Here is a 27,635-nt window from a genome sequence, read left to right as displayed (position 1 = left end):
GCTTTTATTTTGAAATACAGAATTTTAACGCAAGCAACGGCGTGATTGAGGAAGGCTTCACGGCGGCCGAGGACTGTTCACAACAAAGACGAGAGGCAGATTTTTATTTAGAGTCAACACAGTTTCATCAGATAAGCGCTAAATTATTCAGGGTCAGAAAGAGGAAAAACGACCGCTAACGTCGTGCTAATTGGGTAAGTAGGTTATGTAACGTTAAATTTTGTTCATCGGAGAAAAGACTTGTTTGGAATGACATGCAGTATTATTAATACAACAACAAATCGACTGGTTGACAGCGATGAAATTGAATTTATTTGTTATAGTTATGCATGTAAACACTCTGTATCTCTTTATCTGATGTAACATCTGGATCATGTCAAGTTTCCGAGCTAACTCAGTTATCATGACTGATCTGAACATAAACGAGCTAGAAAAGCGGACAGCTCCTGTAACGTTATTGATTTTATAATTACAAGTAACAGATGCGCCGTAAGGAATGCATGGAAAATAAAATCATCCAGCTATTAGAAACACTGGCCAGCTACTCAGCTGAAAACACGCCTCGGTGACTATTTTTGTCAACGTAAATAATAATGTTTTGCAGCACGTCACAGCACAGTCCAGTGGCTATTTTCTCGTGATTCGAGTGTGTAGTCTATGTAATGTGTATGTAAATAGCAGACGCTGTAAACTCGTCGCCCAGCCCCTTCTAGGAAACCGACGGTTGTCTAAAAACAGCGCAAAGAATCTGGAACAGCGCACACACAACGGCTGACTTCCTGCATGCTGAGCATTTCACTCACCAACTGGAGAAATTAAACGTTAACGTACATGCAAAAGTTCCCATGGTAACCATAGTTTCCGCGCCAGAATGCCATAGTTACTACAGCTATTGTTGCTACCTTAGAACTGTAATAGATGACATATGCTTCGAAATGTGACATTAGTGTTTTGTGATCTCTCTTTTGCGCTGTTTATGCTAATAAAAAAATTACACACAGAGAAACGCGTTTTTATTGAAATGATCCACATAAGATATAACTTGGGCTTCTAGAAAAAGCTGTTTTATTCTACATGAAGAGGGTCGCCCACTTGTGGGTGCTGCCATGCTTACATCACGTGACTTACCTTATGCAATTGACAGAGATGGCAATAATAATTAAAAGCTTATTTTGCACACAAATATGATTGAAATTGAATCCAAAAATGTATATTATATGAATGTGTGTAGTATGAGATGTGAAATGGTTTTGCTCCATTTCACATCTCATACTACACGTATTCAACAAGTACAGCTGGTACTAAACAACTAATATACAAAAACTTAGTGAGTGCACTTTTTTTTTGTGGGGGATTATGAAATTATTGTGGTTTTATGTAATACTAACTCTCAAACTCATAACATAACTCATTTTATAGTGGGAACTATAGTTACCATGGCAATATATATTTTTGTATGGTTAGACATGACAAGTGTATTAAAATGCCCTGCAGATCTGGGGCACTTTGATATAAAAAGAATAGAATGATGTGTGTTTTAATGGCTTGCAGGTTTCTAATTGTTTAATGATTGAATTAAATCTATTTTTGTTAATTTTGCCAATGAAAAGCTTAAAGAGATTATTAAAAAAATTAAAATTCTTCCATCATTTGCTCACTCTCATTCCAAAATGGCATGACTTTCTTTCCTCTGTGGAACATAAATGAGATTGGTAAATATTCTTTAACTTATGTTTTAAGATTTATTTTTTTAGCTTTTTTTTTTTTTTTTTTTTTTTTTTTTTTTATTAGGATAGGACAGAATATATTGACAGGAAATGAGGTGGGGGTGGGGTGGGCAAGACTGGGAACAGACTGTGAGCCGGGATTCGAACTCGGGTCACCCAAAGCACAGTGGGGCTGTATGTTGGAACGCTGCCCACGAGGTTATCGGCACCGACCTCAGTGTTTATTTATTTTTTTGGTCCATACAATAGAAGGGTCTTAATATTTTTTCTGAAGATAGATAAACATGTATAGTGATTAAAAGCCAAAATATGAAATGTCGTCGCTGAGTAGTCCACTATTTTCAGGGGGTGGGGGTCAAAATGACAATTTTAGCAATCTTTGTTGCCAGTGGTGACTGTTCAGAAATGGGTGAGACTTTTCAGTGTGTATCAGCCATATGCAAAGTGTCCACATTTGGTTTTCAACATCAAAAATGGATAACATTGGGCTATGTCTCTGGGATTGAACCATACAGGGCCTTAAAAATGGAGATTACAAAAGAAAAGTTTATTAAGAACTTTATTCAAAGAATTTTACTAAGACGTTTATTAAAGGGATACTCCATCGCAAAATGAAAATTTTGTCATTAATCACTTACCCCCATGTCGTTCTAAATCAGTAAAAGCTTAGTTTGTCTTCGGAACACAATATAAGATATTTTGGATGAAAACAGGGAGGCTTGAGACTGTCCCATAGACTGCCAAATAAATAACAGTGTCAAGGTCCATAAAAGTATGAAAAGCATCGTCAGAATAGTCCACCTGCCATCAGTGATTCAACCGTAACGTTATGAAGCGATGAGAGTACTTTTTTTACACGAAGAAAACAAAAATAACAACTTTATTCAACAATTCCTCTCCTCTGTGGACTATTCTGACAATGCTTTTCATACTTTTATGGACCTTGACACTGTTATTTATTTGGCAGTCTATGGGACAGTCTCAAGCCTCCCTGTTTTCATCCAAAATATCTTAAATTGTGTTCCGAAGACGAACAAAGCTTTTATGGGTTTGGAATGACATGGGGGTAAGTGAATAATGACAAAATTTTCATTTTGCGGTGGAGTAACCCTTTAAGATTGATTTTTAATACTTCCTGATTTACAGGCACTCAAACTTTGGAAAAAGAATTTTTATGGCACTCGGACAGGTATGTTCTATGTAATTGTTTTGAGGGAAACAAGCTATGATTCTATTTTCAACATCATTTCTTCTTCAGACATTCCCCTTTAAATACAAAAAGTATTAACTGTGTATACAAAGTGACCGACATTTGGTTTTTGCCCACAGAAATTGGTAATAATCAACAATCTGGACATGGAGCCACGCTGAGATCCCCATATCTCTGGGACTGAACTATATAGGGCCTTGAAAATGAAGATTCAAAAAGAAATGTTTATTAGAAACCATAAACTAAAAAGACATTACGATAACTTTTAATTTTAATTTTAATTTTTAATTTTAAATTTAACTTTCATACTGCTTAAGTTACATGCACACAACTTGGGAAAAATAATGTTTATCAATATCCAATATCCAGTTCCAGTATCGCTGGAGTGGAATCATATAGAGCCTTAAATAAAGATGACAAAAGGAAAGTTTGTTAAGACCCAAAATCTAAGAGCATTAAGAAATCTAAAACTTCTTCTTGAGTTACAGGCATGCAAACTTTGGAGAAAAAAAACCTTGAAAATGCTTTTCCCATTTTTTAACAGTAACAAATAACCAGTGGCATATAATGCAACAAAGATTGCTAAAGTCAACAGATTTTACTCATGGACCTATTGATCTCTGTGTAAAAATAACATAATGATGATGCCATCTTTATATAGTGATTATCAGCCCCCTGTAATCTGGCTCCAAATCCCAGGTGAAAGTTGTAATTTTTGGTTCTAATTTTTGGTAACTCATTGGTTACCAACATTCTCCAACATTTTATATTTCACAGATGAAAGAAAGTCAAACAGGTTTGGAACAAGGTCAAGATTGTGACAGAATTGTCCTTTTAGCCTGCACAGTCCCTTTAATGTTTTGACATCCCTCTTTAAAATATAGTTCACACTTATCGTTCTATATAAGTCAATGCAAGACCAGCCAAAAGAGGTTAACCATGAAACTAGGCCAGACGAATTGTGTTTTACCCATGAGGTTGCCTGTCTGTGATGAAATTGAGTCAGTTTTTGTAAATGGCCCTATTTATTTTTTCTGCTGTTGGGATACTATGTTCATAAAGTTGGTGTAAATATGAATACAGCTGACACCTCAGGTGTCCATGTTGACAGATGGCATTTGTGGGGGCATAACTTTTGCCCTGCTGAATCCTGCCCCTCGACAGAACCTGCTCGCAGTAGGTCGACAGCAGTTGGCGAAGGGAGCCGGAAGCCCCTAGTGTTCCTGGAGGAAGTCTGTTTCGTTCCTCACAAGCTCCTGTGGAGAATGAGTCAGTGTGTTGAGACAATTAGCCGTCTGCTTCTGATCCAAGACCTGTTTTCATTTCTCTCTCTGGAAGGTTGACAAGGATTGGTGTAGATGCACTGGTTTAAGATCAGCTCTTAGAAGCAGCTGCGCTATTGCAGGTCTTCTAAAGGGCACACATGTGAAGTGGGACATGTTTAGCATCTGCTTCTGTCAGGCCTCTCATGTGGTTAAACACATGATTTTGTTTTGTAAGTGCTGTTTGGTTATGGTGGAGAGTCAGTTTGCTTCTAATAAGCACTTCGGGCCTGTTCCTGCAGGTTTTTACTGCACGTAGTTGTAAAGGTTATACATTTATCACAACTTCAAATAGGATTTATTTTCCTTTGGCTTGTGTTTTGCAACATGCCTGGTGATATAGATTTTTCCGATGTTTACTATATGATGTAGCTGACTCCTATCTGATGAAGTACAGTGGACACATTCTTTGCTTTATTCTTGTTTCCAGGAAGCGCACAATGTCTGCTATCTGTGGACCCACAGGCTGAAGAGGTCTGAACGTTCTGGAGAGCTGGGAAGCGAGAGATGGGGAACACAGCCACCAAGTTCCGCAAAGCACTGATCAGTGGAGATGAGGTTCTGGCCTATCAGCTCTACGAGGGCAACCCGCAGTTCAAAGAGTCTTTGGACCCCAACACTTCATATGGGGAACCGTACCAACACAACACCCCGCTCCATTATGCTGCCAGACATGCCATGACCCGCATACTCAGGTAAGACGTGGCTTTCAGTAATATTTAGTATTTTGGCATTCTACTTATTTTTTATTTAAGCTATCATTACCAGATGGCTTTCTGACTTCCAGATGTTTAATGATCTAATGTTTAACTTAATGGTTTTGTTTCTTGTTTTTATGTAAATTTTCATTCAAAAATAATAAAAAAAATCTGTCATTATGTGCACAACCTCATGTTGTTTCAAAACTGTATGCCTTTAGTTCTCGTAACTTCGTAAAACTATGATTGAACCACTGATGTCACATGAACTGTTTTACCAATGTCTTTACTACGTTTCTGGGCTTGGGAACATTTCAGTTGCATTGATGTCTATGCAGGGTCAGAAAGCTCTCGGATTTCATCAAAAATCTTATTTGTGTTTCGAAGATGAACAAAGGTTTTATGTGTTTGGAGCAACATGAAGAATTTGGTTTTAAGCAAAATTATTCCATTTCCTTATTGCAGACACTCTTATATGTCAATGACCCGCAAAACATTTGAATCGGACACACACATAGACCTATCTGTCGGGTTCAAAGCAGTATTTTATAAGATACAACATTTCCCTGGTTCTTAAATGCTTTCAAACTGTTAGAAGTATTTAGATCATGTACACAAATCATCACATTCTTCGGTTTTTCCTGCCCAGTGTGAAACTCTTTTGCCTAAAAAGTGTGGAATTTTAGGGGCCAATCTTTGAAAGTTATTTTAAGGCAAAACAGCTGTTTCAACTGCAAATGTGCTGGAGATTCTGGGTCTGAATCAGCAGGCCAGTGTTAATCAAAATTTATAGTTATTGGAAAGAGACTCATGTTAGTTTGTGTTTGGAAAGTTATTGTCAGATTTTGATTATGAATACATCCCTAAAATCTGGTTTCTTAAAACAAACCAATTGAGAACCAGTGACTGCTCATTTTTTTTTCATTTGTCATCCACCATGCCATAATTTCACAGGTCCTTCCTCTTCAGCAAGGACGGGAACCCCAACAAACGTAACATGCACAATGAGACCACACTGCATGTGTTATGCATGGGGCCAAATATCTTGCTATCCGAAGGGGCGCTGCAGCCGCGACTAGCCCGTCCCTATGAAGATGAACGCAGACGGGCTGAGTGCCTCCAGATGATCCTAAAGTGGACCGGTGCCAAACTGGATCGTGGTGAATATGAGAGTGCTGACGTCAGCGCCACCGATAACAAGAAAAACACACCACTACACTACGCTGCTGCCTCAGGGATGAAGGCGTGTGTGGAGGTACATATAGCACAATTATCAGACACTGTCGATACAAACAGACACAGTTGTTGTATCCAAAATCATACTGAATCACTCTTTCCATATAGTGAACTCTATATAGTGAACAGGGAACAATTTTTGGACACAGCACCTGACTACACCAGAATAGGTGCAGCACTAGTAATCTCTCTGCAATGGCAAAACTGTGGAGACATTTTAACCGTTCATGTTAATATCATATTGCACACCCCTATCTCCAGTCATTTGGTTACCTTTTTTTTGACCACCTGGCTAGTTGGCACAAGGTGATTTAAAATTGAGATCCCTGATCTGGAACATTTTGGGAATCTTTGTTCTGACAGTAGAAATGATTAAACCGTTTTTATTCTAAAAAGTGTTTATTGGGTAACACTTTATAATAAGGTTAACATTAGTTAATACATTATACATAAATGCATTGAACAATGTGCTTTTCTTTAAATTATTTTATAGGTAATGTTGAATAATAAATATACTATTGTACATTGTTAGTTCATGTTCATAACAGGTGACTTATTTTAACTATTTTATACATCTTGAAATGTTAAAATGTATTCAGGTATATACAAATAAAAAAGGCAATTTAGATTAAAATTTGATTAATAAATGACGTAACGTTTTTATGAATTGTTTCATGTTGATTGTTGCATTAACTGATGTTAAAACATAGAACTTTATTGTAAAATATAACTGATTTATGTTTTGAAACTTCCTGGAACTGATCTTCAATACTTTACCTGAACTCAAACACACAAAAAACTCTGACTTGACAATTCTTCCACATCTACATTTAACAAAAAATGTGCTATTAATATTGTTATTTGTGTATAATAGCGTATGTTTCAGAAGGTACTGTATGCTATCTTAGTTCAGTTAAATCTTATTTGGTTCCTCATGTCATGACCTTGTTAATATATTGATCGTTCCTCTGTATATTAACAGTATTTCCCTCTTTCTGCAGTTTCTGGTGAAACGTGGTGCAGACCTGTTTGCAGAGAATGAAAACAAGGAGACCCCATGTGACTGTGCAGAAAGGCAGCACCATAAGGAGCTTGCGCTCAGTCTGGAGTCTCAGATGGTCTTCTCCACTGACCCCCATGCAGAGGATATTGAGGCAGAGTATGCAGCCTTAGACCGCAGGGAGGTGAGCTCTCCAAATAAACTCTGGAATTTCTTGTGACATTAACATTTGCCTCAAGCCCTGGTGTCCAGATGTGTCAGATTTTAATCTGCATTTTTTTAGACTAATAAAAATAGAAGAGTTTGATGCAGATGTCTGAATACTGATTTCGCTATGATTCATTGTTTAACATGTAACCGTGTTACTGTTTCAGTTTTATGAAGGTTTGCGAGTGCAGGACCTCAGGAGATTGAAGGACATGCTGATAGTGGAGACGGCAGATATGTTGCAAGCTCCTCTCTTCACCGCAGAGGCTCTTCTTCGGGCACATGGTACGATTGTTTCAAACATTCAAAGATATATATATATATATATATATATATATATATATATATATATATATATATATATATATATATATATATATATATATATATATATATATATATATATATATATATATATATATATATATATATATTTGACAGCCAGTGACCATCATGCATTTGTATTTTATGGAAAATACATAAAAATTTTTGACATTTTGGTTACACTTTAGAACAGGGAACACTATTTATTATTAACAAGTTGCTTATTAGCATGCATATTACTAACATATTGGCTGTTTAGTACTTAAAAAGCACATATTAATGCCTTATTCTGCATGACCAAATTCTAGATCCTTTAACTTGACCACATGCCTAAACTTAACTACTACAACAACTATGTCACTTACTATTAATTAGCTTCAAATTAGTAGATTTATTGGTGGAAAACCTCAGTTAATGGTGAATATGTGTTCCTTTATCTAAAGTATTATGACATTTTTATAATTACTCCTTTTTTGGAGTCATGCACATGAAATGTGGGGGAAAGAACTATATATTGTGGCCCCAATTGAACTAAATTTAAACAAGGGACCAAACTAATATATTCTGGCACAATTTAACTAAAACAATGGAATTAATTATTAAAACATGACCACAAATGAATTTGTGGGTAACATATTTTTAATTTGTTTGTTTTTTTTTCTGTACAAGCGACTTGAGCACAGGTAAATGATGACACAGATTTAAGTTTAAAGCAGATCATCTGTGGAAGGTGTGAACTGATTGGACTGACCAACTCTCTCTGTTTAGGACAACTTTTTTTTTTCATCAGACATATTTCTTGTTTCATTCCACATCCACTTGACTCATAAGACATAATAAGGCTTGTAATTTGGTTTGAACAGATACAGTGCTTCTGACTATTATGGATATTATGCTTCCGACTATTATTTAGCAAACAAACATGCTAGGGGCAGGAAATTTGTAAAACTTTGTGTGGGATGGCCGTTTGAATTCTGTGTACATCTGTGGGTGCATATTCTGTGCAGGCCTACTTATTAGGTTCATTCTGACGCAGTCCTTCCAGTCATAACTCATGAAGTATATAGCTTCATGTCTATTTACAGCTGTTGGAAACAGGTATGGTATTGTTCTTGGAGAGATCTGAAAAAGCATCCATGCTCACAAAGCAGACCTAGATGTTTCCTTTCCCTTAATTTTACAAGAGCACTCATGTTTAGAGCCGCTAAACTCTCTGGCAAAAGACTGATAATTGGATCAGTGCTTTCTTTAATAATCTTCAATTATGTGAGCAGCCTGTCTAGCAGGCCTTGTTCCAGATGACTAGAGCCCATGGGAGAAAAGGACAGAGCTCTGATTCATGTGCACTGCTATTATTGCCTCGGCCTCTCTGGAGACCGCCACCCGAGGCTCAAATATGCAGTTTGACCTTCTTTTAATCTTAAACCCAAATTCCACTCTTGACTCCTGAAACTACGATGGTAGAGCACAAAAAATTGGGCTAGCAGGTGTAATGCACTTTGAGGATTTTCATTTGGGAAAATCTTGCCTCTTTCTTTGGAAGTAAGTTTTATTTGGTGGTATTTGTTTATGTGTTTTGCCTTGGACTTTAGACTGTGTTATCTTGCCTCAGTGTCTGGAATCTGTCTCCAGGATTTCCTCTGGGAAGTGTCATTTCTTATCTTTTCTTACCCCAGCATACTTCATTGATGTTGACCGATAAGTTCAGTCAAAGATATCAAAGTATATGTCATTTTTATATGTCACCACCATCTCTTAAACTAGAGGAAGAGGAAACTGGAGCCTAAAAAAGAAGTGAATGTCTTTGCACCTTTTAAGTAATGAATGGCAGGTTTCATATCAAGACAAACAAGTGCTCTCATATCATGTGGGAAAACAACCTACTGAACATCTGGGTAGGTTTTTCCACCCAGAAGAACAGCCTTGTTTAATATCTTGAATCAGCTACAAATTCCACTGAAAAAGGCATTTGATAGGTGAAATAATGTGTATTTTTAGAATCGTGTGACTCTTGATTTTTTTGCTATGCATAATGACCCAAGTTTCCCTTTTGAAATTTAGACTGGGATAGAGAGAAACTCCTGGAAGCTTGGATGTCTAATGCTGAAAACTGCTGTCAGCGCTCAGGCGTTCAGATGCCAACTCCCCCGCCCAGAGGCTACAACACCTGGGACACCCTTCCCTCGCCCCGTACACCTCGCACCACTCGCTCATCCATCACCTCTCCGGATGAGATCAGCTTGACCCCTGCTGATGATGATCGCTCCTTGGTGAGGGATCAGATTTGGTCCTCTATTAGTGAATGTACAGCCTCTTTTCTGGAGAATGATGTACAGTAGTTAGTCTTAATGTAATAAAATGTAATGCTTAGGTGATACATTTGGGTGGTGTAGCCATGGGGTTTGATCTGGGCTACTGAAAGGTTGTAGGTTCAAATCTCATAAACGGGATAGGTGAATTACAACCATTGTGCCCCTGAAAATTTCCATAAATCACTTTAATTGATTCTGTAACCGTAATTGAATTACTTTGAATTACTACTTTACTTCACAGATTCTCTATCCTCAAAATGAATCCAAATGCACAGGAAAATACAAACACTATAGTCAAAAGGCGATAATTCTATGATAATTTTTTTTTAACTCATGTTGGGCTGCTAAGTTCCAGTGATTAAATTCAGCCGTACAAATACCTCAAATCAATTGATAAATTCAGATCCAAGTATCATTAGCTACTGACAGATGTTGGTTAATTGCGTCATATTTTGGTTTTATGCTTATGAAAAACCTGGAAAAGACATGGAACTTTCAAACAGCAATTTCCTGGCCAGGTTTTGGAAAAATAAATAAACCTATAAATCTTTAGAAAAGTCATGGAAATTTATTTCACAAATCTCCATCTCTGTAATAGAATTATGCTTAATCAGGTCCTGAATTTCAGTGAGGGATTGCGCATATATCACATAGTTCGCATAGTTATACTCATTCCCGCAGATTTCGATTTTAAAATGAGGGAAATTCCTGCACACCTTTATTCAACATGTAGGTTACATGAGTAAAAAAACTGACAAACTGTCAGATTCCATCAGTCATTTGAAAACCATGTCTTCTGTCTTTCACACTCTCAAAGTTGCTTCACATCGGTGCATCTTGTCTGCATTATAAGAGCTGCTGCAAATTGCCATACAAAACTTTCACTCGCATTTTGGGACAGTTGACAGGACTGTCACTTGTCTAATAGTATCATTGTTGCATTGTCACAAAGATGTATCATTTGCATCTTTGAAAGTCTTTTTAAGCCATTCAGTCCTCGCATGCTCCAAAGGCAGTTTTCTATGTGCTCACAGTCACATCCAAAGTGTGCGCGTGTAAAGCTGCTTCGCAAGTATCATATAAGTTATTTCCCTTTGTTGCTCTTAAGCAACCAGAAATACACAAAATGATTAGTTAAAAATTAAGTTGATTTGGACACAAACTTACCATCATATCACACAGTATTGACTATAATTTAATAAGAGACCTGTTGCTTTGTGAAGCGAGCTTGGTTCATGAGCGATCAGGCTCAGTATGTCGTAGCACAATCGGTTCTTTCATGTATCAATAAAAAGCCTGACCCTGTAGCCTAAAAATAGGTGCATGATCACCACTTTCACAATAAAGCCACAGTCTATGCTAGAAACAAACTTGATAATCATTAAATAGGCATGAGGAGTTTGACTAAATTTCTTGGATAGTGTATTTTGTCATGAGATGAAATGGCCAAACGTCATTTTATCAAATGTTTATTTTTCTGACCCATTTATAGTGCTTCATGTATAGAATGTATTTGATAGCTATGTATATTATGTACATATTTTCTCACAAATGTTTTTTTTTTTTTTGTTCTCCGCTGTCAGTGTGGCATTTGTATGTGTGCAGCCTCCATGTTTGAGGAGCCTGTTGATATTCCATGTGGTCATGAGTTCTGCAGAGGATGCTGGGAAAGGTGAGGGTGTTTTCTTTGGAGACTTTGATTCAGTGCTTTAGTCACATTACAATCCCCATCAGTTCTCACTACTGCTGTAACCATCATTTGTATTTTTCCCTTGGCAGTTTCCTCAATATGAAGATTCAGGAAGGGGAGGCTCACAATATCTTCTGCCCAGCCTATGACTGCTTCCAGCTGGTTCCTGTTGAGGTCATTGAGAGCATTGTGTCCAGAGAGATGGACAAACGTTATCTGCAGTTTGACATCAAGGTATAATTACATGATTAGATGCACATTAATCTTAATTATGTTTATAGATACTGTTGTAATTGTATTGTTCAGTGATGTGGTGAGTTAAACAGGAAGATAGATTAAGCAATTCAGCAGTCAGTCAATATTAGGCCCCAGTTTTGATTCAAACCCTGTGATTCTGCATTCATAGGTGGTTTTCCGGTCACACAGATCAGTCCTCTCAGTGAAGTTTATGTGTTTAGTGTTATTGTGAAGTCAGTCCAGAACGGTGGAGCATTGAAATGAGAGCTGAGAGGGTTGAAGTAACTGTAACAATGGCAGCTCTCATCTGAGAATGTCTGAGAATGACACTTCTCACACTGTGGAGTCCCAAGCCTTTCATTATGTTGCCATGGTTATGTTGAATCTTCCACAGGGGCGTCTGAGCTCTGTTGTTGCCATTTTTAGGGTCAGAGTGTACTAACGGACTTCTGGAGTTGTTGGTAAAAATTAACTCCGATCCCAGCATCATAACAAGACTCAGCAAATTAGATGAACCGATATTAATCAAAGAATCCTGATTTAAAAATGCACCATTGTTTCCACAGAAATATGAAGCAGCATAATAAGAAATGTTTCTTCAACAATCAGCATATTAGAATGATTTTTGAAGGATCATGTGACATAAAAGACTGGAGTAATGGCTGATGAAAATGCAGCTTTGCCATAACAAGAATAAACTAGATTAAAATATAAACCAGTTATTTTAAATTTTAATAATTTCACAGTATTGCTGTTTTACTGTATTTTGGATCAAATAAATTGATCAGTCTTGGTGGGTATAAGAGACGTATTTCAAAAACACACACAAAAAAATGTTTGACCCTGAAGTTTAGAACAATAGAGTAGTATAATATAACAATATAAGTTTATATATTTTTAAAGAGAATTTTAAGTTACCCCTGTCTAGCTTTTTATATTTGTTGCTGGTTTGTTGTTCTTATAACCAATGATTCTGTTTTCTTGCTTTTTTTTACTAGAGCCAGAAACCATTAAGTAAAGAATTTGCTGTGCTATTCAAATTTTTGTTGTTAAGAAAAAAGAGGACATGAGATAAAAGTTGCATGTTGCCGTTTAAAATGGTCAAATATGCAGTTCAGTAATTTTACATCAGAATCAGAGAACTGCAGAGAGCCACATATTAAAAGAATAAGGCAGTGTTTTGCATATTTAATGCCCCCCTCACTTGCTTTCTCCTCTATTCTTTCTCCGTCCTCCTTTTTACTCTTTTTCTTGTTCTTCCTCAGGCATTTGTGGAAAATAATCCTGCCATCCGGTGGTGCCCGCGGGCTGGCTGTGATAGAGCAGTGCGATTGGCCGGACAGGGGCCAGGTGCCAGCACCTCTGACCCTCTCAGTTTTCCTCGCCTCCAGGCCCCTGCGGTGGACTGTGGCAAGGGCCATCTTTTCTGCTGGTCAGTGCCAGTCACTGATACAAATCATTATACCATTATACCATTTGTAATTCTGAACGAAATCTTCAGTTCACTGCATAGTTTAACATGATTAAAAGGAAAGATATTAATAGTATTGAAATAATATTAATCGTATTTCTAAAGGACTCATATTTTGCACTTAATTATTTTAGCAGTGCAAATTATGTTAAAGAGACATTGTAGAAAAGACCACGTGTGTTACATACATATATATAAATGAAGGAAGAATGTGTGTTTGTATGTATGTATGTATGTATGTTCTGCTCGCAGTGGTCTCTGGCGATGCAGCTGGCTGAGTTTCTCTTTCCCACAGCTCTGGTCCTTATGTCCCCAACACACAAACACAAAGACATATACACACACCCACACAGCGGGCTCGTATCTCATCACTGCCTGTGCCAGATCTGAGCATTACATTTGAATCAAAACACCCTCCCCTCTCTCACACATTTAATCTATCTGAGGGAATATGGACTGAATCTAATACGTAAAGAGCTGCCGTTTAAAAGGCGTCTGTGGTCAACAGTCTGCCAGCATTGTTTTATTTCAGTGGTTCTCAGCTGGTAGGTCACCATTCTGTCCTAATTGGGTAGTAGATATCAGGGAAAATACAATGCTAAATGTTAAACCAGAACATCTCAAACTCCTGAACCTGGAGTGTACAAGGAACAGATTGAAAATTTTGTTACATTACACCATGTTAATATGAAAGCATAAGTTAATCTTTCACACACATATTTATCCCCACAAGCCATTCCACCACCAACAACTAAAATGCATGGAATAGAAATTAAATATTCACTAGAAATGGAATTTCCTTCAAGATTAGGCCTGACATCACACTGGTCTTTCTCCCCACAGGGAGTGCCAAGGAGAGGCCCATGAACCATGTGACTGCCAAACTTGGAAGATGTGGCTCCAGAAAGTCACTGATATGAAACCAGAAGAATGTGAGTCTGTTTTGCTGTGCTTTAAGTGACTACTAAGATAAATATTATAAAGTAATGTTCCTACCTGTCCAAAAATGGTTTTGGACCTCAAGCAACTTTATTTCTGTCTTTTTCCATTTCAGTGGCAGGTGTAAGTGAGGCGTATGAAGATGCTGCCAACTGCCTGTGGTTACTCAGCAACTCCAAACCCTGTGCCAACTGTAAATCTCCCATTCAGAAGAATGAGGGGTGTAACCACATGCAATGTGCCAAGGTATTTGTGTTATTATAATAGATTTATGTATATACCAGGTTAAGAATGGGCGGAGTCATTGAGTTTTTCCAGATCGGAGGTGTAGAATGCAGGGTTGACGAGAGTTGGTGTGAACTTTGGAAGTGAACAAAGGGTCAAACATGATACAAAGGAAGTTTGAAAGGGATTTACAAAAACTTTAAAATCAATACACAAATCTGAGTTTCGGCCCACTTACTTTTAAATCTACTTTGTATGTGTTAAGTTTAAGAAAATTCCCAGTGCCACTGACCGAAATGAGTGGGAGGGTGTGTTTTAGAACAGGTGGTAGAATAAATCTCAGCAAAGCAGTGATAACTGAGACCATGATGGTTGGTGATATGACAAAAAAAAGTTTGTAGATTATGAAAACGAAGGGGCCAAGAACAGAACCCTGGGGGACTCCAAGAGGGAATTGTACCAATATGACTGTGAGCCTTGAAAAGGGTAAATCAAAACTGGAATTTTGGATGAAAACCTGTTTGGAAGGGTCAGTGTCGATTATTAGAAAGCATTGAATTTAAGCTATGCTGCATGTCTTTATGGCTTTTTTTATGTTAGGACAATCATAATTGAATGTTATTAAAGGGTTAGTTCACCCAAAAATTAGGCCTTCAGTTACTCATCCTCAAGGCATCCTAGTTGTATATGAGTTTCTTCTTTCAGACGAATCCAGTCGGACTTATATTAAAAATTGTCTTTGATCTTCCAAGCTGTTTAATGGCACGGGTGCTTCAGTCCAATCCATTGAAGGGGTCATATGATGTTGCTAAAAAGAACATTATTTTGTGTATTTGGTGTAATGAAATGTGTTTATGCAGTTTAAGGTTCAAAAAGCACAATATTTTCCACATACTGAACATTATTGTTCCTCCTCTATGCCCCGCCTTCTGAAACGCATCGTTTTTTACAAAGCTCATCGGTCTGAAAAGCGAGGTGTGCTGTGATTGTTCAAGCATCTAACGGAAATGCCCCTCAACATATACTGTTATGGCGTGTCCCGGTTAGAACAACAACATGACAGGACAAAAACAATAAAACCCATTACAAACGAGGCAGTTGTTGCATCCAGTGGGGACATAATTACTGATTATAATGACTTAAATTGTTTTTTTACGCGTTGCGTTGCATATTGCGCCACGTAAACATAAAATCATGTCTGCATTTGTGATCGGAGAAACGACAAACAACAAGTGCTACTCTACACTGCTCAAAATTTACATTTGAATCATCAGTGGCAAATTTTTTGAATGCATTCGTGCAATCCTTTACATATGTAAACCTACTTACCTACCGTGAGTCAGAAGTGCCAGACTGTCCTTGCAAAGAGTGAGGAATGGCCAGCGGCTTGAGTGAGGAACAGCCAGGGGCTTGAGTAAGGAACGGCCCGTGGCTTGAGTGAACGGCAGCAAGTGGCTACAATGAGGAACGGCCGGGGGTTGCGGCAACCATATGTGACGACCCCAGGCTGGACTCCGCTTCATCCACGGTGAGCACGAAGTTGATGTATTTCCTCAGTGACCAGCACAGATCAGCTATAGGCATGACGAAGCGGATATCATGCTCTTTTGGAAGGCCAAACAAAGTAGTTTCACTTTCACAGTGAAACACACAGCTTCTCCATGAAATGGAGCTGGCGGCACCAGCGAGAATAAAAGGTACGCCTTCTTTCTTTGCGTGAACATTTGGGCGGCGTTATGCAAATCTTCCCACATTGTGATGTAGAGATGTGGGGGCGTGTTAGAACGAGCCGTTTTAGGGGGGCGTGGACAAGTCTTAACTTTTAGAAAGAATATCTCTTTGAATTTGAGACTTTAGTGTTTGCAACTTTACAGATTTTCTTTATCCACCAAGAGCTTGTTACACTACAAAGAGAAAGGAAAAATTGAAATCGCATCATATGAACCTTTAAAAGAGAAAGGAAAAATTGAAATCGCTGGGGGGGGGGGGGTGTGTGTTTGGGGGGGGGGTGTGTTTTAATAATTTAAAACAGCTTGTGATAACTGTTGTAAATGGAAGCAGTTCCAGGCGGATGACCTATGGAGGTTGGCTTTGCGCATACGCCACTCAGAAGTGACGAAAGTGAAAGCACAGGGGAGAGATCAAAACAACGGTCACTAATTAGAAGTACAAAATGAGGATTTATAAAGAAGAATATCAGAGGATTTCGATATAAGCCAAAAGAAGACTGGTTTTCTTTGCTAAAGTAAGGAAACTTTGCTTCCTTTGCTCCTGTTAACAAACATTGGTTTTCATGAGACTCACCAGCCTCACATCATCCTCCCGGAGCTGCTTCCATGTACTGTTGGCGCAAGCTAGATTAAAGTGATTATTACGTTTTGATTATGGATATTTTTCTTACAAAAATGCATCGATTCACTACAGGAGGCCTTTGTTCACCCACCCCCGAGCCATGTGAGACACTTTTTTTTCTTTTTTTTTATGGATCGGCGCTTTTTATTTCACTTCTTTTAGACTGAGGCACTGCAACACCCACTGAGTGCCATTAAGCTTGAAAGATCAAAGACCGACTGGATTCGTCTGAAAGATCAAAGTCATATACACCTAGGGTGCCTTGAGTAATTTATGGCTTAATTTTCATTTTTGGGTGAATTAACCCTTTAAGATTAAGATTTGTTTCTAAAGTTCTGCCTCTGTAACAGTGAAGAAATCAAGAAATGTTTGTGTGGCTTAGGAAGAAATGCATTACTGTTAATTCAATCTTGATAATCCTGCAACAAGGTTACTAAACAGGGAAAGACATTGCAAATACTAGCACTCCAAAAATAAAAAGTGAGAGATGGTTTCCTAGCAACACACTTAATCCTTGCTGTCAGAATCCCACAAATGTGCTGCCTGCTAGACTGCTATATGCATTTGCTAGTGACATAATTAAAGTAGACCAATGGTTTGTTTTAATGTAGGTGTTGTTAATCAAGAATGTATGTGTGTACAGTGCAAGTATGATTTCTGTTGGATCTGTCTGGAAGAGTGGAAAAAACACAGTTCCTCAACAGGAGGTTACTACCGCTGCACACGCTATGAGGTCATTCAGCAAGTGGAGGAGCAGTCTAAAGAGATGACTGTTGAGGTACATATATGCTCATGCTGTTTTGTCTGTAAGAGTTATTCTAGATTTTTTAATAATGAAGAAAGAAAAAAGATCTCACAACTGTGTATGGCTGATCCTGCACATTTACACTCACTTTTTTTTGTTTGTTTTGTATTTTGCAGGCTGAGAAGAAACACAAGAACTTCCAGGAATTGGATCGCTTCATGCACTATTACACACGGTTTAAGAATCATGAGCACAGCTGCCAGGTAAAAAAAAAAAAAAAAAAAAAGCCTACAAAGATCTGCCTGATTTGACATAGTCTCAAAAAGTAATTGACTAAATGCCATGAAGTCTGGTTTGCAATGTAGAATGGCCAAAAACCACCTTGACTGGAAGAAATCATCTGGATATAATTTAAACCAAATAACCACCCAATGTTTTTTTTTTTTTTTTTTTTTTTTACCTGCTGTTTATGCATCATATGGTCAGGAAACAGACATTTGGCAGTCTGTGGACTAACATTAGTTGTGACATGATGACTCAAATGGTCTTTATCTGTATTATCTTTTCCTACAGCTGGAAGAACGCCTGCTTAAAACGGCCAAAGACAAGATGGAACAGCTGAGCAAAGTTCTGAGTGGAAGTAAGATGCAAAACCTCAAGCATATAATCAATGTTAATAAATTATTTCTAAGCTATGTTAATGCATGGTCAACCTTGTATCAGTTGGTGAAATTTACAGAGTGAAAGTACTCTGTAGAGAATTAAACTTGCTTTTCCATTCACACAGTGATTCTTTCTACATTTAGCAGTAGATCAAGTTTAATACTTTGTGTTGTAGACTTTTTTAAATTAGATTTTAACTCATATATTGTGTTACTGTGTTGTTGCAGGAGAAGGCGGACCTCCAGATACTACTTTCATTGAAGATGCAGTGCATGAACTACTTAAGACTCGTCGTATTCTCAAGTGCTCTTACCCTTATGGGTTCTTTTTGGAGCCCAAAAGCACAAAAAAGGAAATATTTGAACTTATGCAGGTTAGTAACACACATGGTAGTTATGGGAAATGCTTACCATGGACGTTCTGAGTTAGCGACAACTTAATACTCTTATTCATCTTGTTAGACTGACTTGGAAATGGTGACAGAAGATCTTGCACAGAAAGTCAACCGGCCTTACCTCCGCACGCCTCGTCATAAGATAATCCGCGCTGCCTGCCTGGTGCAGCAAAAGAGGCAGGAGTTTTTGGTCTCTGTGGCAAGAGGTGTGGCACCCAATGATTCGCCCGAAGCCCCTCGACGCAGGTAAGAGCCTCTTCCTGAATTACAGACTGCTTAAAAATAGACAAAAAAGCAAAATAGAAACCTTGAAAATTATATTTTAAAAATAGATTTTTTTTTAAAATAAACAATAATGAAGATGTGTGTTTTAATGGTCATACTAAACTTTTGTTGAAAACCGTATAAAAAAACAAACAAACATATGAAGTAAAAGGGAAATTTCACCCAAAAATGAAAATTGTCAATTACTCACCCTCATATCGTTCCAAACCAGCAAGACCTTCGTTCATCTTCGGAACACAAATTAAGATATTTTTGAAATCTGAGAGCTTTTTGATCCTCTATAGACAGCAATGCAACTGAGACGTTCATGGCCCAGAAAGGTAGGATGCATCGTCCTACCTTTGATGTCACACCACTGATGTCACATGGACATTGTTAAAATAGTTCATGTTATGAAGCTAAGAGAATTTTCCTGCACAAAGAAAAGAAAAATAATGAATTTATTTAAAAATGCCATCTCTTCTGTGTCAGTCTTCAATGCGTGTTCACGAGAGTACAACAACACATGCATTTGCATTCCTAAAAAACAAGGCACAACATATCCAGGTTCTATGTCCTGTCTATGTCCTGTATGAACGAAGACTGACACGTAAGAGTAGAACTTGTTGAATAAAGTTGTTATTTTTGTTCTCTTTGCTCACAAAAAGTTGTAGCTTGTAGCCTTATAACATTACGGTTGAACCACTGATGTCACATGGACTATTTTTATTTTCTGGGCCTTGAAAGTTTCAGTTGCGTTGCTGTCTATGGAGGCTCAGAAAGCTCTTGGATTTCATCAAAAATTTCATAATTTGTGTTCTGAAGATGAAGGAAGTTCATATGGGTTTGGAACAACATGAGGGTGAGTAATTGACAGAATTTTCATTTTTGGGTGAACTATCCCTTTAAGGTTAATAGGGTCAATAGGGTTTTAACTTGCTACTGTATTGTAACAGTAGTATTGCATTTCTTAAAAGTTACTTTTCATTTGTAACACAACTGCACCTGCAGTCTAATAGTGTATAGGATCACATGGAACCTACTTTTTTGTTTGCGTTTGCAGTTTTGCTGGTGGGACATGGGACTGGGAGTACTTGGGTTTCTCTTCTCCTGAGGTAACTCTTTTGTTTGGTTTGTTTTGAGACTTTGGGAATAGCTTGTGTCTTTTTTTAAATCTACTTAGCTGGTGCCTGAAGTTTTGGCAGTGCATATCGGCCTATAGAACAAGATGTAGTCCTGTTGCAGCAGTTGTGAATGTGTAAAGACCTGTAATGTTAAACAGTGTACCGCTATTTTGTTCTAATCTAAAGATCCAGAGGAATCATGCCTTTCTCGGGGGAATTGATCCGAGAGAGCACTGTCAGTATACAGGAAGCCATCCGCAGGTATTAAAGAATCCTCATTAGATCCCATCTCAGGAACGGCTAATCAAACAGTGGAATGGCGCCTATCATGTACACTCCATCACTAATGTCATTGTCCACTTTTTTTTGGTCGCATGTTTTATTTTTTCTGTTCATACTCTATTGCAGCTGTTCATATATTCCAAACGACTGCCGTGCATTCCAGATTACGAATTCTGATGCCGTTCATCTGGAAAGCGAGATCTTTTTATTTTCTGTTAATGTACATGGGCTTCTAAAAGATGCCTTTGGTGCTGTAACTTCAATAGGAAGTTTCCTGCTTTGACTGTTCCATGAAAGGTCATGAAATATGCGTTTTTGCAGACGTTCCAAGGTGAACCAGTCTACCACTTCAATCTGTATTGCTAGTCGCTGCTCTTCCTTTGAAATCATGTATGCAGGCTATGGCACAGTTTCATTTTGCTCTGGATTTATGGCTTGTAGAAAGAGGAATAATATCGATGCACTTTATTAAACTTTTTTTATTATTGATGCTTGAGCGGTACCTCTCAGGAATGTGTTTCCTAAATGTACATTTTCTTTGAGTTTGCTGCCGTTATTGCATGCTTACTGCATGCAGCTTCAGTTTTTTTATTTTTGGGAGTTTGTCGATTTGATCCAAAATACAGCAAAAGCAGTGATATTGTGAAATACTTTTATATTTAAAATAATTAATTAAAATGTTATTTGTTCCTGTGATCAAAGCTAAATTTTCAGCATCATTACTTTAATCTTCAATGTCACATGATCCTTCAGAAATCATTCTAATATGCTGATTTGCTGTTCAAGAAACATTTATTTTTATTATTATCAATATTTAAAACAGTTTTATTTAGCAAGGATGCTTTAAATTGACCAAAAGTGATGATAGACATCTATAATGTTAAAAAAAAATTCAATGTCAGATAAATGCTGTTCTTCTGAACTTTCTATTCATCAAAGAAACCTGAATAAATTCTACTCAGTTTTTTCCCCCAATATAATAATAATAATAATAATAATAATAAATGTTTTTTTGAGCAGCAAATCAGAATATTAGAATGACTTCTGAAGGATCATGTGACACTGAAGACTGGAGTAATGATGCTAAAAATTCAGCTCTTTTGAAATCACAGGACACTTTTGAAATCACAGGAATAAATAACATTTTAAACTATATTCAAATGAAATGATTCAGTTATTTATAAATAGTAAAAATATTTCAAAATTGTACTGTTTTTGCTGTACTTTGGATCAAATAAATGCAGGCTTGGTGAGCAGAAGAGACTCATATTATATTATATTATATTATATTATATTATATTATATTATATTATATTGTATTATATTGTATTTTTTATTTTATTGTTTATTATATTATATTATATTATATTGTTTATTATATTATATTATATTATATTATATTATATTATATTATATTATATTGTTTATTATATTATATTATCTGCATCTTCTGAAGCCATATTATAGGTTTGTGAGATTTTTTTTTTACATTATTAAAAATGATCCTTAAGGGTTTTGAATGACAAGGTGAGTAATAATGCCAGAATTTTCATTTTAGTTTTGAACTATTCCTTTAAAAGGCTTTTTGACTTTACTCAAAGTGTCTGTCTGTTATTCTGACATGACGATGCCAACAGCCCTGAACTTTGATGCTGCTGCACAGCAGATTTCCTGTAGAGACGTGTAGGGTTCCTCAGAGATTCTGACTTTTATTCACAGGGTCCAGTGGGAATGTTGGTGCTCCTTTTGAAGCAGCTTTGAAATGGTGTTGTGTGCGGTTTTGTGTTGTAGGCGTATGCTGAGTTCCAGTACAGACGCAGACACAGGCAGCGCAGGAGAGGAGACATGGCCAGCCTCCGCAGCAACACACCCGACCCTGATGACCCAGACCACAGCACTTTAGGTATGTTTTGTGAATGTGTTTTCATTTTGGTGCCCATATTTGCTGGTACATATACATATAAGAATAGTGGTGCTCCATAGTTGAAGCAGCTGCAAGTAAAGTTTCAGGATTTTTTTTTTGCTGTCGTCTGCACACTGGAGTAAGCAGAAATTGTTCCATAAAACCATTTATCACCAGTTTCTTTTGCAGTATGGACTTTTTTTTGAGGAATATGAATGAATGGGGTGAATTTCTTGCTCGTTGTTTGAGAAAAGATGTCTGTCAGGCCTGATGTTCTGCATATGATGACATGGCACACTAACAACACTTTGTAAGTCTGTAAATCTGACTGAATCCATCTCCAAAACACTTTTTTTGTCTTTGAAATAAGGCTGAAGTGTACTGACAAGCATTTATGAAAAGTAAAACTTTAATGTCATTTCTATTGAAACGTGTGATATAAGTATACCGTTAAGTAGAATTGTAGTTACACATTTATACTGATGAAGTTGCCATTTAGTAGATTTAAAATATATTAACTTTAAATGTAATATAACAAAATTATACAATGATTTCAAATATAAAACATTTCATTTGACATTATTATAAAGTGCAAGTGTGTTAAGAAATGGTCATGAATGAGCAAGTACATTTAAATAGTTTTTTAATTGTTTAATTGATATTATAGTATTATCTGTAATACAGTTTTTTAAATATACTTTTATGCTTTGAAGTGTACTACAAGTGTGCATTCAATACAGGTAAATGCACATGTTTTTCATAAAAGATAGTTTAGATTAAGTACATTTACTTGTTTGATTTAGTTTAATTTAGTGCTGTCAAATGATTAATCGTGATTAATCGCATCCAAAATAAAAGTTTTTGTTTACATAATATATGTGTGAGTACTGTGTGTATTTATTATGTATATATAAATGCACACACATACACTATATATTTTGAAAATATTTACATGTATTTACATTTATATATTTAAATTCATATTATATATATATATATATATATATATATATATATATATATATATATATATATATATATATATATATATAATATATATATATATATAAACAACATTTTCCTTAAATATGTACGTGTGTGTATTTATATATACATAATAAATATACACACACATATGTATTATGTAAACAAAAACTTTTTTTTTGGATGCGATTAATCACGATTAATCATTTGACAGCACTAGTTTGATTTCATTCTTAAAATGACATATAAACACTTATGTCTGATGTTTGTGAAGTATTGCATCAAATATTTGCCATGTATATTTGGATGGACAGTTGCAGACTTGAGCTCTTTACAGTAAGGTTTAATTTGTCAATATTAGTAATTGCATTAACTAACATGAACTAGCAATGAGCAATATATTTCTACAGAATTTATTAACCTTTGTTAATGTTACTTAGTGAAAACGTTCATATTCATGTTAGTTCCCATGCATTAATTAAAGTTTGATATTAAAATGTATTAATAGATGTTGAGATTAGCGTAAAATTAATAAATGCTGTTCATTGTTAGTTCAATTAACTGACGTATTTAACAAATGTTATCAGATGAAACCTTATTGTAAAGTGTTACCAAGCTCGACTACACAAAAACACCTATAAAGATACTCAAGGTCACACTGCTGATGTATAATTTATGGCTGAAGGAAATACTCAGTGTGGTCACTGAGAAATCTTGGCTTGCAGTGGGTTGCAAATCCAAATCCGTTTTTCGCACCATTATTATAGATATCAATGATTTTGCAGTGAGTAGATATTCCTTGCTATAACACTGCTTTAGTAATGCAAATAAACAAAATATATTCTATTTCTCTTCTCTTACAGACGCACAAGAAATTGGTGGTGGTCAGAGACCGGGTTTGCCCATGGTGAGATGAGACCCTTTTAACAGAAGTTTATGGTGGAACGTTACAAATCCTCAGCTGGGAGTAACTAAGTCTAATCTTATTCCCTTCAGCCTCACGGTTCTCTAGATGAAGATGATCCCAATATCCTGTTGGCCATCCAGCTTTCTCTGCAGGAGTCTGGGCTGACTGCAGGCGCTGCTGGCATTGATGCACAAGAGATCCTCGCAAATGAAGCATCTCTGGGGGCCATTGGAACATCCCTGCCCACACGGCTGGACCCGGTGCTGTGCGGGATAGACGTGCCCCGTGCTGCCCTGAGCAGCTCCGAGCTGTTAGAGGTGGGTGACAGCCTAAAGAAGCTCGGTAATATCAGTGGCCAGAATGTCCCTCCGCGTTATGACAATCTCAACAATCCTTCCTGTGAGTCCATTGAGAGCCCCTTCCAAGCTCCTTCAGGACATACGGAGACCTCTGATTTCAGTTCAGACAACGCCAACCTTCTTGGCAACATCATGGCTTGGTTTCATGACATGAATCCGCAGAATATCAGTTTGGTTCCTTCGGCTGGTGATTTTGGCGTTCAGTCAGCGAGAATGATAACCGAGCCGACCGAGTGCGCTGTTCCACTGTGGACACCGGGGGGCGATAGAGAGGCAGAGCACGAGTTCGACTCCGCTATCGAGCGTGAGCCTATCAGGCCGACACAGTTAGACCTGGTAGGTCTCGATATGTGTCCGGTACCTCCTGCTTCCTCTGTCGAGTTGGGCGAAACCCCGAGCGCTTTGAACCCGTGTCACTCCGACACCCCAAAATGTGACTCAGACCCCGACCAGCCTAGCAGTAGCTCCTCTGAATGGGAGGGTCAAGTACATCTTGTATGAAATACTGACTTCACTTACTAGCTAAGGCACTTTTTTTGATGAAGTAGCTGAACCCGAGGAACAAGATTAATCATGACAAGAAGTTTTGTATTGTCAGATATGTAGTTTTTGAGTACTCGCTCAGGCCTTTGTGCTTATGAGGCATGTGTTGTTTGCTCACTAAAAAACTTGTTCCGATCCTGGAGTGTTAAACACTTTTAAAAGAGTCAGCAACTGAACCAGAAAGCGCTATGAAGGTGCAACAGGAAGGGAAATATTCTGATAAATCTACTATATAGTACAGGATGGTATTCAGCGCGAGTCCGCCTGATGTAAAAGATACTGTAGGTGCCAAAAACACTGGCTAGCACACGCCGAGTGGACGGAGTGCTGACCGTGCCTGCTGCTGAGGGCCTAGCCGCCCTATCAAGTACACTATCCTTCCTTTAAACTAGACCTGTAGTATTAGAGAAGTGCACAACAGCATCACGCTCAGAAGAGCTGGGCTGATAATCACAGAAACTAAAAGAAGAGTAATTCTAGTTGCAGTCGACTTTTCTTTTTCTGGTCAAACGTAATCACTGTAATCCGTCACCGGCTAATTAGAACGGAAAGTACCGGCGAGTTTAAACTCAGTTCAGGAGCGCCGCGCCGGATCTGGAAAACGTTTTGTCTTTGCAACTTATCACAGTGCCTTTTCTGTGAAACTTCTCTTTATTTATAGCCGCTCTCTTGTGCTCGAAGCCCAGAGTGTGGGAAGTTTCAATACACATCTTACTTGTACTTTCAGGTGGCGCTTAAGCAAACTGAGCTCAATGTTTTTTTTAAAAGAAATTTTTATACAGGTTCAGTTGTCCTTTAGCATGCCTCTGGCCTCTTCTCCCGGGTTGTTTTTAAAGCAGTTGTCTAAATGAACTTGGACAAATTTACGGAATAAATCGATCTATATTTAATGAGATACTAATCATTGTGTGTTAAGATGTGATTTCCACATTGCCACATGTAAAAATTACGTTTTCAAATTTAAAAATGTAAAAATCGGTAGATGATTTCCTGGTGCATCTCTAATAGAAATGTTAGTTTTTTTTCTCCTAGAATATCTAAGAACAGCCAGAAGCTGTTTTAGCTTCAGATTCACATTTCTACATATAGTGGAACTCACCCACAATTAAGATTTTTTTTTTTTTTTTTTTTTTTTTCTTTTTACAATTCATGTAACTGTGTTATTTCTCTACAAAAAAATAATATGGAAATGAATTTTCTATTTATTTAAAATTGAATGTCCTTAAAAATGAATGAAGATGAAGGTATAGTTGGTCATGATGAAAAAAAATGAATGAACGCCAATATATATTTTTATGTATATATCAAACTGTAATAACACAGTGCCACTTTTCAATATTTGCTTATTACTTAAAATGTGTCTGCTGAAATAATTGTTCAAAGCCTTTTAGACGATTTAACAGAATGTTTTTGATTTGCTTCAATTTTCATTGTGAAAACCTGCCCAACTTTTCATCTGATGAAACCGCTAAATCGCAGCAGCACTAAGTTTTAAGCACTTCAGAAAATTTGCACAAAATTAGCTCACATTTCAGCTATGGAATAACACGTTTTAGCTGATAGGTTTGCCGTTATATTTAGCAATTTTGAGTAAGCAGGCGCCTGATGTTTTCCTGTGGGCTTGATGTCATATGTGTGTTGATTCTGACCTAATATCTGAATTGAAGTATTGCACTGCATAAACTGAAATTGAAGGCAAACCTGTCCGTTAAGTGGTATTTTGGTATCATTCCATTCGTCAAAGTTTGGGGGAGCGCACACATGAATTTTTTTTCTGTATGTACAGTTTATATGTGTGATCGGAATGGGTTAAGCTCACTAAATCACAGAATTTCTTCATTCTAATGTATGTCGCCAATGGTGGAGGTGGAGCTAATGTCTGTTTAAATGAAGCATATGGTAGATCTGTCCAAACATGACAAAAAAAAAAAAAATTTAAAACAAATTGCGGATGACAGAAGTTGTCCTGTATGTGACAGTATGCTGTGCATTGAGTAATTATAATAAAAATAGATCATGTTTTCTTGACAAAAGACTGTTCAAGTGTCAAGGCTATTGTTTGGGGGATTGGGTGGCTACTGTTTGTTGGGGGGGTGGGAAGCACTTTTTGTAACCCATTACCGATTTTATATTATTAAGCACCTAATCACTGAAATGGTATTTGCACTTTCATATTCTTTACTTGATACATTCCCAGTTTATATGGAAAATACAAATGTGTGATGTTTGGCCAATGAATTGGACCGATCTGAGTGTGAATCTTAATAAAGTTGCTAAGACAAATTCAGTTGTAAAAGTGGTAGTATTCTTTGAGCATAACATACAGTGAAAGCCCAGGTGCAATAATAATAATAATGACGTGTTCAATAAAAACTAGGCTTATATTTAAAGGCAAGGTAAGACTACAGATATGATTTTCTTATTCTTCTAATTGAGATCAAGTTTAAGTGGAAATGTGTCATCTTATCTTGAGCATTAGCTCCTCTAGTGCATGCTAATAGAATGACACTTTCAGGC

The 27,635-nt window shown here is 37.1% G+C and overlaps 1 protein-coding gene across 1 annotated transcript; it reads left to right on the top strand.

Moving 5' to 3' along the window:
* On the top strand, positions 1-27,405 carry ankib1b (ankyrin repeat and IBR domain containing 1b). The gene is made up of 20 exons (XM_042740711.1): positions 1-194; positions 4,690-4,954; positions 5,912-6,212; positions 7,195-7,377; positions 7,568-7,685; positions 9,786-9,994; positions 11,620-11,708; positions 11,816-11,960; positions 13,229-13,395; positions 14,278-14,366; positions 14,489-14,619; positions 17,594-17,728; positions 17,872-17,958; positions 18,269-18,335; positions 18,586-18,731; positions 18,820-18,998; positions 20,080-20,131; positions 22,214-22,325; positions 24,173-24,216; positions 24,306-27,405. Exons 2-20 carry the CDS (start codon positions 4,767-4,769, stop codon positions 25,074-25,076), a joined length of 3,213 nt encoding a protein of 1,070 aa, XP_042596645.1. The 5' UTR covers positions 1-194; positions 4,690-4,766; the 3' UTR covers positions 25,077-27,405.
* The last annotated feature ends 230 nt before the right edge of the window (positions 27,406-27,635 follow it).

The sequence above is a fragment of the Cyprinus carpio genome, chromosome B16, assembly GCF_018340385.1.
Source record: "Cyprinus carpio isolate SPL01 chromosome B16, ASM1834038v1, whole genome shotgun sequence".
In the NCBI taxonomy this organism is placed as follows: Eukaryota; Metazoa; Chordata; class Actinopteri; order Cypriniformes; family Cyprinidae; genus Cyprinus; species Cyprinus carpio.
Note: the sequence above shows the minus strand (reverse complement) of the source record. Positions and strands in the feature narration are given on the sequence as shown.